The 18,940-nt window shown below is 44.1% G+C and overlaps 1 protein-coding gene, 1 non-coding gene and 1 pseudogene across 5 annotated transcripts in view; all 3 read left to right on the top strand.

Moving 5' to 3' along the window:
• Positions 1-1,208, top strand: part of LOC115647272 — a 55,588-nt pseudogene extending 54,380 nt beyond the window's left edge.
• A 12,903-nt stretch (positions 1,209-14,111) lies between these two features.
• Positions 14,112-18,940, top strand: part of TBRG4 (transforming growth factor beta regulator 4) — a 29,640-nt gene continuing 24,811 nt past the window's right edge. The window contains exons 1-2 of one of the 4 annotated variants that reach the window (XM_030549797.1): positions 14,112-14,175; positions 15,958-16,456. In XM_030549797.1, the coding sequence (XP_030405657.1) occupies positions 16,034-16,456 (423 nt within the window). In that variant the 5' untranslated portion in view covers positions 14,112-14,175; positions 15,958-16,033. Of the gene's footprint in view, positions 14,176-14,464; positions 14,727-15,957; positions 16,457-18,940 lie in introns of those variants that run through there. The other 3 variants (XM_030549799.1, XM_030549798.1, XM_030549800.1) reach the window with 3 other exon arrangements.
• Positions 17,339-17,476, top strand: LOC115647312. Its single transcript, XR_003999269.1, has one exon. It is a non-coding gene; the product is annotated as a small nucleolar RNA SNORA5 (small nucleolar RNA).

The raw sequence follows: 18,940 nt of genomic DNA, 5'->3' as shown, positions 1-18,940 counted from the left end.
GAATATTGAAGAAGTCAGGTTACCCTGGAAATCAGGAGAAGAAAAAGTGCATGAATTAAGTAAATTCATAAAATTTGTAGTTGATTTAAATGATTTTCGTGACAATGTAGACAATAACATTCAATCAAAAAATCTTCCTGATCCAGAAACAATAAGGAGAGCAAAGCAAATTATGAATACAATTGCAATTAGTTCTACAGAAGCAGAGAGAGCTTTTTCATTGATGAATATTATTGTAGTGATAAAAGGGTGAATTTAACAATTAAACTTATCTCAAGCTTTGTGACCATAAATTTTTTGGGAAAACCACTAGGTTCCTGGAACCCAATACCATATGTTAAATCATGGATGAGAAGTCATCAATCTGCATTAGATACCAGAGTTCGTGTATCCAACACCAAAGATTATGGAGAAGATCAAGAAGCCATTTTGAAATTACTACTTAAATATTCTTTAAAATGTTGTTTGTTGTTGCATTGTATACATGAATATATTACTTTTTTTAATCACTTAAGTAGATCACGTAACATTTTAAAATACAAGAAAAGGCATTTCATTCTTTATTATTGTTTGCTTACTCATACATCTCTTTATATTTTCTTCTTTTCAAATGTATTTTAAATTTGTGTAATAAAGCAATACTTTGTTTCTATTGTAATAAACGTAAAAAAAAATTTTATTGTTAAGTATGACTCCTCATGATTCACTGCATTGCCATTTCTTATGGAGAAAGGTACAAAAATACATACTGTGGTCAAACATCCCTTAAATCAGAACTTTTTATAGGGAACCGGTTGTTAAGATTTTGGCAGCTCATCGCTGAGATGATCATCCACGGAAAGGAACTGGATGGATCTGAAATCCGTTTATTCCATTGAAAGATGACTTAACTGTCACTATGGAGGATAAATTGTTGGAGCTGCCTGCTGACGAAAGGTTGAAGAGGAGTTTCGAAACAACATCACTTGCTTCCTCTTATGAAACTGAAAGCAGAATATCCTGAGCTTACTGAAATTGCTCTGAAAACTCTTCTCCCATTTCCTTCAACATACTTCTGCGAGACTGGCTTCCCAACAAGTGTCATTAAAACAAAATACAGGAATAGTATGGATATTCATTCTCCATTGCACCTGGCACTGTCCTCAATTGAGCCATGACTGGATAAGCTGACGAAGAAGCAGGCTATCTTTCACATTAGTAAAGGTTAAAGGTTTTAACCTGCCTATCATTGTGTTAATAAAATAGCCTATCAATTAGATATTTTAGTATTATGACATTTTCACAATTACTATGATTTCAATTTAATGTTACCTATTCCTTTCCATTTTTTTTAACTTTTACTTTATTCGTTATAAAGTTTGACTTTATTACTTATATATAATTTTTTAATAATATCTTTGTTAGGAGACTGCTTGTTCGATTTTTTTAATATTTTTTGTATTGTAATATTATATTATTTGTTTACAAAATAAACAAAATGTCTGCCATCTTTTATTATATTCATTATATTGTTTCCAATATAAATTAATATTACTACAAATGTTCAAATATTTTCTTGGATGATAAACTAATAGTAGTCATTTTATACTATCCACACAGACTTTCAGTCAGTCTTCACTGTATTTAAATGGGAACATCTCCACAAGTACGCTACACTTGGTATGCACACTCCCATTCCAATTAATACAGTGAAGAATGTTAGTTTTTCTGATCTGATGTGCCATGTGCCTATGCGAATATGATAATAATACAGCACAAATATGGTACCAGTCCCTAGCACATTGCAAAAAAAATTGCTGGTCCGCCACATCAGATAGTTTGAGAAGCACTGTCTTAGTACATTCTCTCTCAATTATTAAATGTATGGTAACTGAATATTTTCTTTAAATAAATTTCACTTTGTTTTCAAAAAATTACTGCTTGAGCATCAATCTTCTGAGCAGAAGACTGTATTCATGTCCTCTCATGGGTTAACAGAACTAGTCTGTTCCAGGGAATTCTCTGAGGGTCAGAGACAAACTTCCTCGTAAAACCCGAGCAATTCCTCCAAGGTGTTCAACTTCTTGTTATCCACTGAAGCGGAACAAATTGTTAATTGTTTTACAGTTATAGGCAAGCCACTGTTGGGGTGTTGTGGGTCCAAATTTTGGGGTAACTGTCCACTGATAGTATTATAAGTAAATATTCACATATATTATTTTGAATTTGTATTGCCATATTGTCATAAACAGATTGTTAAGGGTTAATGTCTCTTGTACCTGTAAAGGGTTACAAGCAGGGAACGGGACACCTGACCAGAAGACCAATCAGAAGACAAGATACTTTTAAATTTGGGCGGAAGGAAGCTTGTGTGTGTGTTCTTTGTTTGTTGTGTGTTCTTCTCTCAGAGGGTCTGAGAAAGACCAGACATTACTACAGGCTCTCTAAGTTTCTTTTCTAATAGTAAGTAAAAACAAGCGGTTTAGGTTTTCAATTGTTTTACTCTATTTGCAATTGTGGATCTGGCTGGTTAACTTTTATATGTGTAGTTGCTGGGAATGTTTTGATTTGTATTGGTACTGGGGGGAAAGTCTCTTTCTGGTGTCTGTAAGCTATAGGACCCTGTATATTTACATCTTGAAGTTACAGAGATAATTCTTTACTTTTTCCTTTCTTTTATTATAAGGTTTCTTTTTTTAGAGAACCTGATTGATTTTTTTTCCTTGTTTCCCTTGTGTTATTCCAGGGGATTGGGATAACTCATCAGGACGGGTGGGGGGGGAGACGGGAGGGGGAGAGATAGAATCTCTCTTTGTTTTCCTTGAATCTGTTTGTCTCTTTGTGGAAGGAAAGGGAGATGCTTCTCTGTATGGTGATTTAAGAGGTTGGATCAGTATCTTTCAGGATAGCCCAGGGAGGGAAATTCTGGGAGGGGGAAAGGTGGGGGAATGGTTTATTTCTCCTTGTTTTAAGAACCCAAGGGATCTGGGTTCTTGGGGTCCCCAGGGAAGGTTGGGGAGGTCAGAGTGTCCCAAAACACTATATTTTTGGGTGGTGGCAGTGCTATCAGATCTAAGCTGGTAATTAAGCTTAGAGGATTCAGGTGCTAGTATCTCATTTTCTGAACTCTAAGGTTCAGATCTGAGAAGGAATGCTATGACATGGTTGGCAGCTCGGTGGGATAGATAACAATCCAAAAGCCAGTAAGATTATTAATTTGCTTCTCTGCTAGCTGGTTATATGCAGTGGGAAGGGGTTTATTTTTTTAAACTGCAGCCAGAGAAATTTTTTTTTCTCTTCCTTGCTCTGTGCTAGCTGGGCATAGGGAGGGCTATTAAGGTTTAACGACAGTCGTTTGTTAAACAAAGCAGCCTTAAGTGGTCAGCAACGCACTCCAGCCAGGACACATTTGTGAATGAAAGACAGTTTTCTTTTGCTTTTTAACTCTTTCGGGAGAGGCTAGTAAGTTAAAAAGGACTCTGTTGCTAAGCAACCCCAGGAAGCCAGCAGAGAACCAGCAGTTCAGGCAGTAAACACCAGAGGGCACCCCAACACAAGAAAACAGGAACCATGACTACCAAGGACCTGAAACAGAAACTGGCAAGACTGAAGGCAGAGGAGCAAATCAGAAACGCAGATCACAAGGGAGACATGGAAAAGAAACTACAAGAACTAGAAATAAAACAAAAAGAGATGGAGCTGAGAGAAAGAGAAGAAAAAAATCAGAGAGGAAACCTACAAAAGAGAGCAAGCAGCCATAGAGGCTGCCCACAGGAGGGAGCTGGAACTCCAGAGGGAGACCCACCGGCAGGCCCTGGAATTAGAACAGGCTAAGCAACAGAACACAGCCAACCCTAACAACACTTCGCCAATTGTTGTTCCACATTCCAAGAAATTCCCCATCTTCAAGGCAGGTGATGACACTGAGGCCTTCTTAGAAAATTTTGAAAGAGCCTGCCTTGGGTACAGCATCTCTGAAGACCAGTACATGGTAGAATTGAGGCCACTGCTCAGTAGACCCTTAGCAGAGGTGGCGGCTGAAATGCCTAAGGAGAAAATGAACGATTATAAACTTTTTCAAACCAAGGCCAGATACAGAATGGGGATAACACCTGAACATGCCCGTCAGCGGTTCAGAAACCAAAAATGGAAACCAGATGTGTCATTCCCCCGACACGCCTACCACATTGCAAAGAATTATGAAGCCTGGATATCAGGAACAAAGGTTAACAATATGGACGAGCTGCATTTCCTGATCCAAATGGAGCAGTTCTTAGATGGTATTCCTGAGGAAATAGAGAGGTACATCCTAGATGGGAAACCCAAAACGGTAATCGAGGCAGAGCAGATTGGAGCCAAATGGATGGAAGTGGCAGAAAAGAAAAAAGCTACTGTCAAGGGGAACGAATACCCCAGAGGGCACACCGACAATAAACCCTACAACCGAGGGCAGACAAAGACCCCACCTGCAACCCAAGGAAAGCCACAGCCGCCCTATTCTTCCACCTCACCAGTCTCCAGTAACCCACCTCGACCCAGTGACCAGTCAGCTGGAAGATGCTTTAAGTGTAATGAACTTGGACATATAAAGGCCAACTGCCCAAAGAACCCCAACCGAGTGCAGTTCATTACACCACCATCACACCAAAAATCCCCAGGCCCGGATGCCTCTCAAATACCCTTGGAGCGAAGGGAAATTTTGAGAGTGGGCGGAAAGAAGGTTACCGCATGGAGAGACACGGGGGCACAAGTGTCAGCTATTCACCAATCCTTCGTAGACCCCAAATTCATCAACCCAAAGGCCCAAGTGACAATTTACCCCTTCATGGCACAAGCTGTAGACTTGCCTACAGCTAAACTGCCTGTCCAGTACAAAGGCTGATCAGGAATGTGGACTTTTGCAGTCTATGACAATTATTCCATCTCCATGCTACTGGGGGAAGGCTTGGCGAACCAGGTGAAGCGGGCCAAGAGAGTGGGAACGGTTACACATAGCCAAACCAGGCAAGCTTCCAGACCCATTCCTGTTCCTGAGCCGTCCACTGAGGCCCCGTCTGTGTTAACAGAGACCCAGACAGAGGTAGTGGACCCGGATCCCATGCCAACAATGGAAACAGCAACAGTGCTTCCAGTCCCAGACCAGGAACTGGAAAAGCAGCCAGCACCAGAACCGTTGCCAGCCCTGACGACAGTGCTTGCAAATCCATCTTCAACCCCAACGCCAGAGGGCACCAGCGAGCCTGAACTGGCAGAAGCAGCAAACAACCACACCCAAGAGGCTCAGCCAGAGCCTGAAATACCCCCTGATGCACCAGCAGAGAGCAGTTCACCAGCAATGGAAACAACCCCATCACCTACATCACTTCCAGAGGGACCAAGCCCAAGTCCCCAGTCTAAGGAAAAACTGGTGTCTCCAGCTTCAAGGGAACAGTTCCAGACTGAGCAGGAAGCAGATGACAGCCTTCAGAAAGCTTGGGCGGCGGCATGGAGTACCCCAGCGCCTCTCAGCTCTTCTAATCGATCCTGGTTTGTTGTAGAACAAGGACTTTTATACAAGGAGACTCTTTCTGGGGGACACCAGGAAGACTGGCACCCGCAAAAACAGTTGGTCATTCCAACCAAGTACCAGGAAAAGCTCTTAAGCTTAGCCCATGATCATCCTAGTGGCCATGCTGGGGTGAACAGAATCAAAGACCAGTTGGGGAAGTCCTTCCACTGGGAGGGGATGAGCAAGGACGTTGCCAAGTATGTCCGGTCTTGTGAGGTGTGCTAAAGAGTGGGAAAGCCCCAAGACCAAGTCAAGGCCACTCTCCAGCCACTCCCCATAATTCAGGTCCCATTTCAGCGAGTAGCTGTGGATATTCTGGGTTCTTTCCCAAAAAGGACACCCAGAGGAAAGCAGTACATACTGACTTTTATGGACTTTGCTACCCGATGGCCGGAAGCAGTAGCTCTAGGCAACACCAGGGCTAACACTGTGTGCCAGGCCCTAACAGACATTTTTGCCAGGGTAGGCTGGCCCTCCGACATCCTTACAGATTCAGGATCTAATTTCCTGGCAGGGACCATGAAGGAACTGTGGAAAACTCATGGGGTGAACCCCTTGGTTGCCATCCCTTACCACCATCAAACCAATGGCCTAGTGGAAAGGTTTAATGGAACTTTGGGGGCCATGATACGTAAATTCATCAATGAACACTCCAATAATTGGGACCTAGTGTTGCAGCAGTTGCTTTTTGCCTACAGGGCTGTACCACATCCCAGTTTAGGGTTTTCACTGTTTGAAATTGTGTATGGTCACAAGGTTAAGGGGCCATTACAGTTGGTGAAGCAGCAATGGGAGGGGTTTACGCCTTCTCCAGGGACTAACATTCTGGATTTTGTAAGCAACCTACAAAACATCCTCCGACGCTCTTTAGCCCTTGCTAAAGAAAACCTAAAGGATGCTCAAAAAGAGCAAAAGGCCTGGTATGACAGACATACCAGAGAGCATTCCTTCAAGGTAGGAGACCAGGTTATGGTCTTGAAGGTGCAACAGGCCCATAAGATGGAAGCATCATGGGAAGGGCCATTCACGGTCCAAGAGCGCCTGGGAGCTGTTAACTACCTCATAGCCTTTCCCAATTCCTCCCTAAAGCCCAGAGTGTACCATGTTAATTCTCTCAAGCCCTTATATTCCAGAGACTTACAGGTTTGTCAGTTTACAGTCCAGGGAGGAGATGATGCTGAGTGACCTGACGGTGTCTACTACGAAGGGAAAAAAGACGGTGGCGTGGAAGAGGTGAACCTCTCAACCACCCTGGAACGTCTGCAGCGGCAACAAATCAAAGTGCTGTGCACTAGCTTCTCCCCATTGTTCTCAGCCACCCCAGGACGGACTGAACGGGCCTACCACTCCATTGACACAGGTAATGCTCACCCAATTAGAACCCCACCCTACCGGGTGTCTCCTCATGCCCAAGCTGCTATAGAATGGGAGATCCAGAACATGCTACAGATGGGTATAATCCGCTTATCTACCAGTGCATGGGCATCTCCAGTGGTTCTGGTATCCAAACCAGATGGGGAAATACACTTTTGCGTGCACTACCGTAAGCTAAATGCGGTAACTCGTCCGGACAACTATCCAATGCCACGCACCGATGAGCTATTGGAAAAGTTGGGACGGGCCCAGTTCATCTCTACAATAGACTTAACCAAGGGGTACTGGCAAGTACCGCTAGATGAACCTGCCAAGGAAAGGTCAGCATTCATCACCCATACGGGGGTGTATGAATTTAATGGACTTCCTTTCGGGCTGCGAAATGCACCCGCCACCTTCCAGAGGCTGGTAGATGGTCTACTAGCAGGACTGGGCGAATATGCAGTTGCCTACCTCGATGACGTGGCCATCTTTTCTGACTCCTAGCCCGAACACCTAGAACACCTGGAAAAGGTCTTTGGGCGCATCAGGCAGGCCGGACTAACTGTTAAGGCCAAAAAGTGTCAAATAGGCCAAAACAGAGTGATTTACCTGGGACACCAGTTGGGTCGAGGAACCATAAACCCCCTACAGGCCAAGGTGGATGCTATCCAAAAGTGGCCTGTCCCAAAGTCCAAGAAATAGGTCCAATCCTTCTTAGGCTTGGCTGGGTACTACAGGCGATTTGTACCACACTACAGCCAAATCGCTGCCCCACTGACCGACCTGACCAAAAAGACCCAGCCGAATGCAGTCAAGTGGACTAATGAGTGTCACAAGGCCTTTACTCAGCTTAAGGCGATGCTCATGTCGGACCCTGTGCTAAGGGCCCCGGACTTTGACCAGCCATTCCTAGTAACCACAGATGCATCTGAGCGTGATATAGGAGCAATTCTCATGCAGGAGGGACCGGATCTCGACTTCCACCCTGTCGTGTTTCTCAGCAAGAAACTGTCTGAGAGGGAAACTCACTGGTGAGTCAGTGAAAAGGAATGCTACGCCATTGTGTACGCCCTGGAAAAGCTACGCCCATACATTTGGGGACAGCAGTTCCAGCTACAGACCGACCATGCTGCGCTAAAGTGGCTTCATACTGCCAAGGGGAACAACAAAAAACTACTTCGATGGAGTTTAGCTCTCCAAGATTTTGATTTTGAAATTCAACACATTTCAGGAGCTTCTAACAAAGCAGCTGATGCACTCTCTCGTGAAAGTTTCTCAGTATCCAGTATTTAAAAAGTGTTCTTAAAATGTAGAAGTCTGTTAGTTATATACTTAGTAGTATATGTAAAGGTGCATGTGTTGTATTAATCTGTTTATTTTTGAGTTCTAGGAAGTAATCGCCACCAGCGAGGTTCCCCACTGTCTGTGATTTGGGGGGGGGGTGTCATAAACAGATTAAGGGTTAATGTCTCTTGTACCTGTAAAGGGTTACAAGCAGGGAACAGGACACCTGACCAGAAGACCAATCAGAAGACAAGATACTTTTAAATTTGGGCGGAGGGAAGCTTTTGTGTGTGTTCTTTGTTTGTTGTGTGTTCTTATCTCGGAGGGTCTGAGAAAGACCAGACATTACTACAGGCTTTCTAAGTTTCTTTTCTAATAGTAAGTAAAAACAGGCAGTTTAGGTTTTTAATTGTTTTACTCTATTTGCAATTGTGGATCTGGCTGGTTAACTTTTATATGTGTAGTTGCTGGGAATATTTTGATTTGTATTGGTACTGGGGGGGAAGTCTCTTTCTGGTGTCTGTAAGCTATAGGACCCTGTATATTTACATCTTGAAGTTACAGAGATAATTCTTTACTTTTTCCTTTCTTTTATTAAAAGGTTTCTTTTTTTTAGAGAACCTGATTGATTTTTTTTCCTTGTTTCCCTTGTGTTATTCCAGGGGATTGGGATAACTCACCAGGACGGGTGGGGGGGAGACGGGAGGGGGAGAGATAGAATCTCTCTTTGTTTTCCTTGAATCTGTTTGTCTCTTTGTGGAAGGAAAGGGAGATGCTTCTCTGTATGGTGATTTAAGAGGCTGAAACAGTATCTCTCAGGATAGCTCAGGGAGGGAAATTCTGGGAGGGGGAAAGGTGGGGGAATGGTTTATTTCTCCTTGTTTTAAGAACCCAATGGATCTGGGTTCTTGGGGTCCCCAGGGAAGGTTGGGGAGGTCAGAGTGTCCCAAAACACTATATTTTTGGGTGGTGGCAGTGCTATCAGATCTAAGCTGGTAATTAAGCTTAGAGGATTCAGATGCTAGTATCTCATTTTCTGAACACTAAAGGTTCAGATCTGAGAAGGAATGCTATGACACATATAAAATTAAAACTGTAGTATCACTACTGAAAATGTAACAGGTATGTCATGGTAATTATTCATTATTCTTTTGCTTAATACACACATGTAGGTGTGTATTTGTTATTGGAAAGGCTTGAATCCTAAATCGTTTTAAGTATTATTTTCTTTCAAACTCTGATACTAATATTTAATAAGCCACACAAGGCTTGAAAGTTTTGAATATGCTCATCTATATACATATATGCTTACAATAATTTTATTTGACAAAATCAGAATTTTTTGTTGTAAACTTAAAACTGTTGTCTGAAAGTGTTTTAATGCTAATTTTTGCATCTGACATTTATGAACTTTCTCAAAGTCTCAGATGTAATTTTTTACATTTCTGGAAGGCTATTTTTAGGTTATACAATGGTTTGAGTTTTCATTTAATGCACTAAAAATATAAACAACGGGATATATTACTAATGCACAGCATTTTGTTTTTTTAATAGAGGTAGTTGTGATATAAAAGTGTTTCTCTGGAGTCTGGACCTTGACAAAAAATAGACTACACCTGATATAAGGTATACAAAAAGAGGCTAGTTCTTGTTATTTATCTTATGAAACTCTCTCAGGATTTTACATCAACTCTTTGTCAGGTACATTCTAGAACTTTTTGTACTATTGATTTGACCTTCCAGTCTCCTTTTCTAGGCCCACCAGATTTACCATTCTCCCTGTCAAAAATGGTGCTATTTTTTTATGGGATCTTTGAGATACGATTCCTTCTCTAGTGTTCACAATCTCCAACATAGATTACTCTTTAGAAGTATGTGGTATTTGCAGATTAATCAAATTCTTATAATGAAGCCATTGTGTCCATTTCTTATATATGACTAAATTGTCTGATTTCTTTCCCTCCACCCAGGGAGAACTTTTGCCAGAACAATTTACATACTTTATCCTAGTATAAAATAAGATGAATGATATGGAATTCTTTACATTTTCAAAACGTTTATTGATTTTACAAGAAACATGGTTAGTTGAGTCTGAAATCATAGTCTTTCTTGGTTTTGAATCCTTTCTCCAAGAAGGAAGCCAATCATCAAAAAGGAGTTGTGTATCAGGAGAACTTGTCAGGTTGTCTTACCCATGAGAGCCCAGATTTTGCCTTGGGAATCAAAGGACATTCAGACTATATTTTAAAACAAATTCCTGATCTGCAAATATTAATATTAAATACATACTTTCCCCTCATAGCCTCCCTGTTGTATTGTGGGAGTGCCTGGACAAGCAAACTCATATAGTAGGTCTTTAGTTCCCAATTGCTTGGTCTAATTATTTTGGGAGATTAATGCTTAGATAGGTTCTCCAATGAACTCAGTATAAGGGGAAGAAAACATGAAGTAGCTTTTTGAACTTCCCCCTTGAAATGCTAGAGATCCAGTGTTTAACATCTCTGGACAAAAACCAAATGCTTTAATAGATTAAATTTAATTTGATACCTGTAAATGGAATGTGTGCAGGGGATAGAGAAAGCCATTTTACCTATATTTCATAAACTGGTGGTATTATTTATATTATCCCCATAATTAATTGGCCCTTCTAAAGAGATTTCGCTATACCTTCTCATACAGATAAGTGACCACCAATTTCTCTCTATAATGAATGATAAAATTCTCTCTAAAAAAGGGAGATTATTTCTCATGGGTGACGATGCCTTGATTACCTGTTTGGAACAACATGGTTGTAAGACTAAAATGGATCCCAGACATTTGTGTCATGTTAGCTAGGAGATTGGAAGACTTAAGGTTTTCCAGATGTAATATTTACATCTGAGAACTCTTGTCAAATTTGTGAATATGAGTTACTGGTAAAGTCCTTACAATCTCTTTTCTAAAGTTTTTTGGAAGACTCCTGATTGGTGGTCCACATTCATGGATACATTATTTACTGTCATTAAATCACACTGGATGGATTCTATCTGGCTGGAAGTCTAGTATCATAGTTCCTCTTTTTAAAAGAGGGAGAAAGATCCTGCTTCATAGAGACCCACAAGTTTGGTAGATGTGGCACAGAAAATTTATTACAGATTTTTACCATCTAAACTTGAAATATGAATTTTAGACACTAATTTACTACATATAGAGCAGTCCGGCTTCAGGGCTGGTAGAGCCAGACTCGACAAGGGGTTTATCTTATATGATGTATAAATATAATCTAGTGCTCTTAACCACAGTGTATGCTGCTTTCGTAGATCTAAAGATGGCATTTGATGCTATTAACTGAGAAACTTTGCTCAGAACTACAAAGGATGTGTATTGATTTAAGACTTTTGTATATTCTAGGGGCTCTACATCAGAGCAATATGACAAATATAAGAACTAAAGTCAACGGAGACCGTAGTAACATTTTCCCTACTTTTCTAGCATGTCTTTTTAATGTATGTATTAATGATGTGGTGGATGTTTTAAAGATAGATTATTTCCTGATGGCCTGACATAAAAGTCCTTTATCACTGCATAGGTTGGCTCTGCACTGATCTGATCCAAACCTATCAAACTAAAACTAGTGAGGGAGATTTCAGTGAAAGATGAGATTAAGTTTCCCACAGAATCAATACCAAAAAAAAACCTTTTGTAAGAGAATTTCTTTAAAAGTCACATTAAGTAATATCAAGTGAGGAAATTGGCCTCCCGCTAAGAATTTGCAGATCTAAGGATCATCAGGCCAAGTACAAAAGAGGGGTGGGGGCACATGAGACACTGCTTTACTTTTAAGTGCAACTACAAATTATATAAGTATCAATAAAAACAAGTGTTACGTGCTTCCCTAGAGGAAAGAATAATCAGACAGTTCTAGAATGAGAGAACACTGACTAATTGATAGCACAGACATTGAATGAGGTGTATAGTGGGTAGTCCAGGGGTCAGCAACCTTTCAGAAGTGCGGTGCTGAGTCTTCATTTATTCGCTCTAATTGAAGGTTTTGTGTGCCAGTAATGTTAATGTTTTTAGAAGGTCTATTTTTAGCATTCTATAATATAACTAAACTATTGTTGTATGTAAATTAAATAACATTTTTAAATTTTTTAAGCAGCTTCAATTAAATTAAAATGCAAAGCCCCCCAAACCGGTGCCAGGACCTGGGCAGTGAGTACCACTGAAAATCAGCTTGCGTGCCGGCTTTGTTACACATGCCATAGGTTACCTACCCCCGGGGTAGTCAATGGAATTTGCTTAAAGGGCAAATTCTCTAGTTGGTAGATTAAATGGGAGGTTGTTTGTGTAGAACAGGAGTTATTCTGCTTATTAAGCCCAGTTGGCAGGATTTTCTAGCACCAGGAAAAAGTATAAAATTAACACCCCTAACTGTAAAACAAACAAGAACTTTAAAAACAAAATGGAAATAGCAAGTGGTACCTATTGGTTTGCTTGAACGTTGTACCCTCTGACCACCAATGATGTATTTTATCTTTTTAGATTGTAAACTCTGAGTAGGGAACGTTAGCCTAATTGTTTGTCAGCACAAAAAGGCCCCAGTGCAGACTTGCACCATTGGTTGCTACTGCTATATAATCAAATGTGCAAAGGATAGACCAGCAGCACGCAGTGTGTAAAATACTTGTAACACAGCAGCTGGTACTTCTATGTACTACTGCTGTCTGTGGGTTGGAATCAGCCCCACTTGGCATTTATCAGACATGTTCCTTGATGGAAGCCTGAAAACAGGACATGAAGTACTACCGCTCGTAACAACTACTAATGAACACGGGATAATAGAAGTTACAGCTGAAAGGCTCTTACAGTTGCCAACTCATGATTTTGTCATGAGTCTCAATAATTGTTTTCCTTAAAGCCCCAGTTCCTAGAGTCAAGTAGGGTATGTGATGATTTCAACTTCCCTTCTTAAATAAAACGATAGATATCTAACCCTCATGGCTGTGGAGAAAACCTCAAAATGTGATCCCAATACATCCTAGTGTCTCAAAAGACAGGAGGCAAATTAAAAGACCATCAAATCCTTCTTTTAAATATACCCTCATGCCTTAAAAGCTAATCTTTTGATTTTTTGAGAGCCTAACATGGTTTTTGAACATTTGGAGTTGGCAATACTAGAAGTTGTTCCTTTCTGCACACTAGATAGTGTCCATTTAGGAAAAATGAACATCCACCCCGTAAGCAAAACCACTAGCTTCCCATAGTGTCCCACCCCCAAATCCACCTATTTCAGCAGAAGGTGGAGGGACCTATCCCTAGCCTTTGAACGTAAGCATCTATAACCTGAGCGGCTGTGCAGATACTACAGGGCAAGGAGTGGCCTAGGCGGCCAGCCCTTAGCTAGTTAATGTTGGGGTGGTCCCCGCTCTCCCCGCCAATGCCATGCACAGGTGGCCTGCAGGGCCCTGCACCTGGCCTACAACAGCCCAGGGACTGCTGCAGCCAGAATTGGTCACTAGTCCTTCTCCTTCCCCAAGGAGGAGACTAGAGAGACACCCCGACTGGGGCCATCTAGGCCCCCCCAGCAGCCCGCAGCCCTTGCAACCTAGACACCCGAAGCTGCGGGGCGCAGCCGCCTCTGCCTGGGAGGGGAGCGTCCCCGCTCCCCAGGGAGCCCATAGCACCACACATCCGCCCGCCCCCGTCTTCTGGCACCATCTGAGGGAGCCGCTGCTGCAGCCTGTCTGCCTCCCGCCCACCCAAAATGGCGCCCGAGCAGCGCGAGGCGCTCCCCAGCCCGCCCGCCCATGCCCAGGCGGCGGCCGGAAATACCCTGCCCGGCTTCCGCCCCGCCGCCGCCCTCAGTGAAAATGGCGCCCGGGGCGTGTTGCCCCTCCCCTCCCCCGCCACTGGCAGCCAATGGGCGCTGCGGAGGGGCGTCGCGGGGGCAGTGACGTGTTCAGCCCGCGCCGCTGAGGCGCGCTCTCTGGCAGGGTGCGGACGGCCGAGGTCAGCCTGGCGGGGCGGTGAGTGGCTCCGGCCGGGCCCTGAGCCGCTGGGGAGGGGCCGGGAGCCCGAGGAGGGGCGGCCGGGCCGGGCCAGTCACGGCACCGGGAAGAGGGTGGTTCCCCTCTCCCCCCCCCCCGGACCGGCCTGGATCCGTGTCCCGCCGCGCGTGGGGCTGTTCCGCCTCCCGGCCGGGGCGGGGGGGGGGTGTATCCGGGGCGGAGAAATCGGGGGGGGGGGGGGGGGGCTGTGGCCGAGGCGGTTCCCTCCCCGCGCTCTCCGCCCGGTGGGAACGGGAGGCCGTTCAGCGCCCCGCGTGGGGCACAGCCCTGCGCCCGCTCTGTGTGCCGCGTCCTGGGCCTCTCCGTGGTGACATTCACCAGCCCCGGCGCCCTCCCCCGTGGGGCCTGTCTTGTGCTCAGCGGCTCCTCTCGGGCTGTGTCTACACGACTGACTCTCCGTAGCGTAGCGGTGTCACTCCGGGGTGCGATCCGTGCCGGGAAGAGCCGCGAGGGTGGACCCCGTTGTACGGGGAAAAGCAGAGTTCCACCCCTAGAGCTGTGTCTAATTTGTGAGTAAATCACATCTTGGTCTTCCTACGCTGGCACAGTGCCCCTAGTGTAGGTGTGGCCTCGGTATGTAACTTATCAGTAGGAGCAGGAAGTAGGCGATCCGGTTCGGGGGGGGGCCGTCAGAACTGGGCCTGGTGTCAGTCCCCATGTGCTCTTGCTGCCCCAGAGGAGCTGGCCTGTGCGTCAGGGGAGAAGAGGGCTCTTCTCAGTGATTTCACAACTGGCTTCAGCCGGGCTAGTAGACGGTTCCCAGAAGTACCACCAGCGTTTTGTGCCTGCAATGTGCGTGTGACAAAACACGGTACTTAAATGATCATGCTCCGAGCCAAGCCATGGAGCAGTACTGTGGCAGTGCCTAGATACTGCCGTAACTGAGAGGAAGTAGATACAATTCTATGATGGATGTCAGTGGTCGCCAATGGGAGTTCATACCAACCTTAGATTTTCATTGTCACTTCGAATGGGCACTTTTACATTTTCATGGGTTTTATTCCCCCAGTTGCTCTCAATTTAGAATAAGTTATTGATAATGTGCCTAAGACTTAGACTGACTTGTGGATAAATGAGTGAAAGTGAAAGGAAGTGTTTCTTTCATTCGCAGACCGTAATGATGCTATATAAATATCATGAATGAATGTAAAACAAACTGAAATTCATTGATAGTTCCGAGCACGGGACTACACTTTATCTTCTAGAGCAGTTGGTGTCCCTAAGGCCTTGTCTACACTTGTGGCAGCGTGTGAGTAGACGTAGCTACGTGCCATGGTGAAAAAAAGGCTGCGTCCCCACTGTGGTGTGTAGCTACACGTGGCTGCGAAAGGCTTTGGCAGAGGGGAGGCAGCAGGGACAGGCTCTGGCAGCAAGGATGCTGCAGTGCTAAAAATAGCAGAGTAGAAGTGGGAGATGCTGCTTGGGTATGTAGAGACATGTGTAGGGTACGTACCCTAAGGTTCTGCTGTGTCTCTGCTCTACTTACCCCAAGCAGTGCCTCATTGTCTACACTGCTGTTTATACCCATATTAGTGGGGTATGTAGTATGTCTACACTACACACCACTACAAATGTAGCCATAGCCTATGTGACACATGATTTTCGGATGCTACCGGCCTGGGCTAGATTCAAACCAGACTATTGGTGGAAAACTCTATGCCCTAGAGTCATTCAGTTCCCTCTTCTTTTTTAACTTTTAAATATACTTTTGTTAAAGTGTTTTGTTTTTTCCTTTTGTAGGGCCTCTGAAATATGGAGTTGACCCCGGTTCGGTTTTGTCCCCCTCCTATTCCCTCCCAATAGATCTAGCTGCGTCATGGCAGCCAGACTGGTGCAACGCTGTTGTCGGCGGCTCTTTGGTGGCTCCACCTTCGCACCCCTGGCAATCCCAGCTTCTCTGTTAGCACCAGCATCCAAGACAGTGATAGCAAGAGCTCTACCTCAGGCAGCTCTCGCTTCATTACATACTTCAACCCTCTCCAGGCAAACAGACAAACTCTCAGTCAAGGAGCAAGTGTATAGCGGATATCCAGAGCACAGAGAGATTGAGGAACTCATTGAAGCAGCTTCTAGCCCTGAAGATCTCTTGCACGTTGCTGAACATCACTGTCTAAATGGGAACCAGGCCTCCACAGTAGTCATCCAACTCTCCCGACTTGTGGCAGAGAAAAAACTAGAAACGGAGAGCATCTTGCAGGACAGTCGCTTCCAGCAAGTGCTCAACGTTCTGAATAGCCAGGTATGTTCCCATGATGCTTTAGATGGGCGCTCTTGGAGGGAGGAGTGTGATTGGGAGAAGCAGCATAGAAAGTGCCCTTTCCCTGATGCTTTTAACCACACTTGATGAGACATAATTTCCCAAAGATCCCTAGCTGGTGGTGTGTGCAGAGCTGGCTGGTCACATGATGTTGGTTCTCCTAACTTCCAGCTGAGAGAGAGAGAGAGAGAGCACATGGAAGGGGGAGAGAGAGTGACCAACTGCTTTCAGAAAAGGCAGAATACATAGATTCATAGACTCTAGGACTGGAAGGGACCTCGCGAGATCATCGAGTCCAGTCCCCTGCCCTCATGGCAGGACCAAATACTGTCTAGACCATCCCTGATAGACATTTATCTACAACTAAAAATGCGACATTACTTAGATATTCTATTTCTGTGTGTTCAAAGGCTGTAGTGGCTGTGGGCGCTATGTGCCCAGTGGTTGGGCACAGGCAGGAATTGGGGTGATAGCTGAGCAGACACTGCATTGCCTTCCCAATTTGCAGTCTCTGTTGAGATCCTACTGCTTCCTCCCATATTGGTGACATGAGGCAATGGTGCTTCAGACAGCCCTGCTAAATTCTTTTGTCTTCACAAGGGCTGTGGTGAACAGCAACACAAGGATTAATGGAGTTTGAATTGGACTGATCATTGCCAACAGCAGTGTTGTACCCACGTTAAGAACTTTAGTTTCCCCCTTTGGGCACTTCAATGAATCCACACTCAGTTCTCAACAGCCATGTGGAACCCTGGATTAGCCCAATGAAATCTCAGTAAAATGAGAGTAAAACAAGAGCTAAACGAGAGTAAGAGTGGGTTTCACGTGTTACATTATGTTCTCCATTACCTATTCTTAAACTACAGCAGCCTTGTCAAATTCAGTACTGTCCTTGTCTGTGCTCAGTACTGGCCCAGCTGGCTGCCACAGCAACATCTGTAGTTCATGGGCCCCATGTCTCTGTTACTGGACCCTGGGGATAAAAGAAAGCTACAGACACCTGGTATAGATCAGTAGAAATACTGAAGCATCTCACCTTAAGAGCATGGCTACACGGGAATGTTAAATTGGATTAGTTTGTTTACTATGAGTGCACTGATTTGGTGCACTTAGATCTGGAGAAGGGTAAAGAGTGGGGTGGCAAAATTTGCAGACGATACAAAACTACTCAAGATAGTTAAGTTCCAAGCAGATTGTGAAGAGCTACGAAAGGATCTCACAAAACTGGGTGACTGGGCAACAAAATGACAGATGAAATTCAATGTTGATAAATGCAAAGTAATGCACATTGGAAAACATAATCCCAACTATACATATACAATGATAGGGTCTAAATTAGCTGTTACCACTCAAGAAAGAGATCTTGGAGTCATTCTGGATAGTTCTCTGAAAACATCCACTCAATGTGCAGTGGCAGTCAAAAAAGTGAAGAGAATGTTGGGAATCGTTAAGAAAGGGGTAGATAATAAGACAGAAAATACCATATTGCCTCTATATAAATCCATGGTACACCCCATCCTGTACACTGCATGCAGATGTGGTCGCCCCATCTCAAAAAAGATATATTGGAATTGGGAAAGGTTCAGAAAGGGACAACAAAAATGATTAGGGGTATGGAATTGCTGCCATATGAGGAGAGATTAATAAGACTGGGACTTTTCAGCTTGGAAAAGAGATGACTACGGGGAGATAACAGAGGTCTATAAAATCACGACTGGTGCGGAGAAAGTAAATCAGGAAGTGTTGTTTTCTCTCTTAACACAGGAACTCAGGGTCACCAAATCAAATTAATAGGCAGCAGGTTTACAACAAACAAAAGGAAGTGTTTTTTCACCAGATGCACAGTCAACCTGTAGAACTCCTTGTTGTGAAGGCCAAGACCATATCGGTTAAAAAAAGAACTAGATAAGTTCATGGAGGTTTGGTCCGTCGATGACTATTAGCGAGGATGGGCAGGGATGGTGTCCTGAGCATCTGTTTGCCAGAAGCTGGGAATGGACGACAGGGATGGATCACCTGATGATGACCTGTTCTGTTCATTTTTTCTGGGGCACCTGGCACTGGCCACTATCAGAAGACAGGATACTGGGCTAGATGGACCTTTGGCCTGACCTAGTATGGCCATTTTTATGTAAATTAACTGAGTGGCATTCACACAACTTTGTTATGCCACACAGCTCTATGCTGCCCACTGCTGGTATAAAGAAGTGCCACACCTAGCTGCATGCCAGCATTTAAATGAGGATCTGGCGAGGTGACCGTGGAGCAATGGAAGGCGTGCAGGCAGATCCACAGGCAGGCTAATCCAGGTGTGAAGCAGTGTACTGTGGCAGGCAGTGGGAGGATTGCCTGAAGCGGAATAATTAAGAATTTGTCCACACGAACCTTAAAGCAAATACGCTCACTGCAGTGAGGAGTTAACTGTTCTTCCAAAGAGGATTAATTGCTGCCACCTATGATGCTAAA

This window comes from Gopherus evgoodei, chromosome 2 (assembly GCF_007399415.2).
Source record: "Gopherus evgoodei ecotype Sinaloan lineage chromosome 2, rGopEvg1_v1.p, whole genome shotgun sequence".
NCBI lineage: Eukaryota > Metazoa > Chordata > Testudines > Testudinidae > Gopherus > Gopherus evgoodei.
The sequence above is the reverse complement of the archived record's forward strand: the minus strand, read 5'-3'. Positions and strand labels throughout refer to the sequence as shown.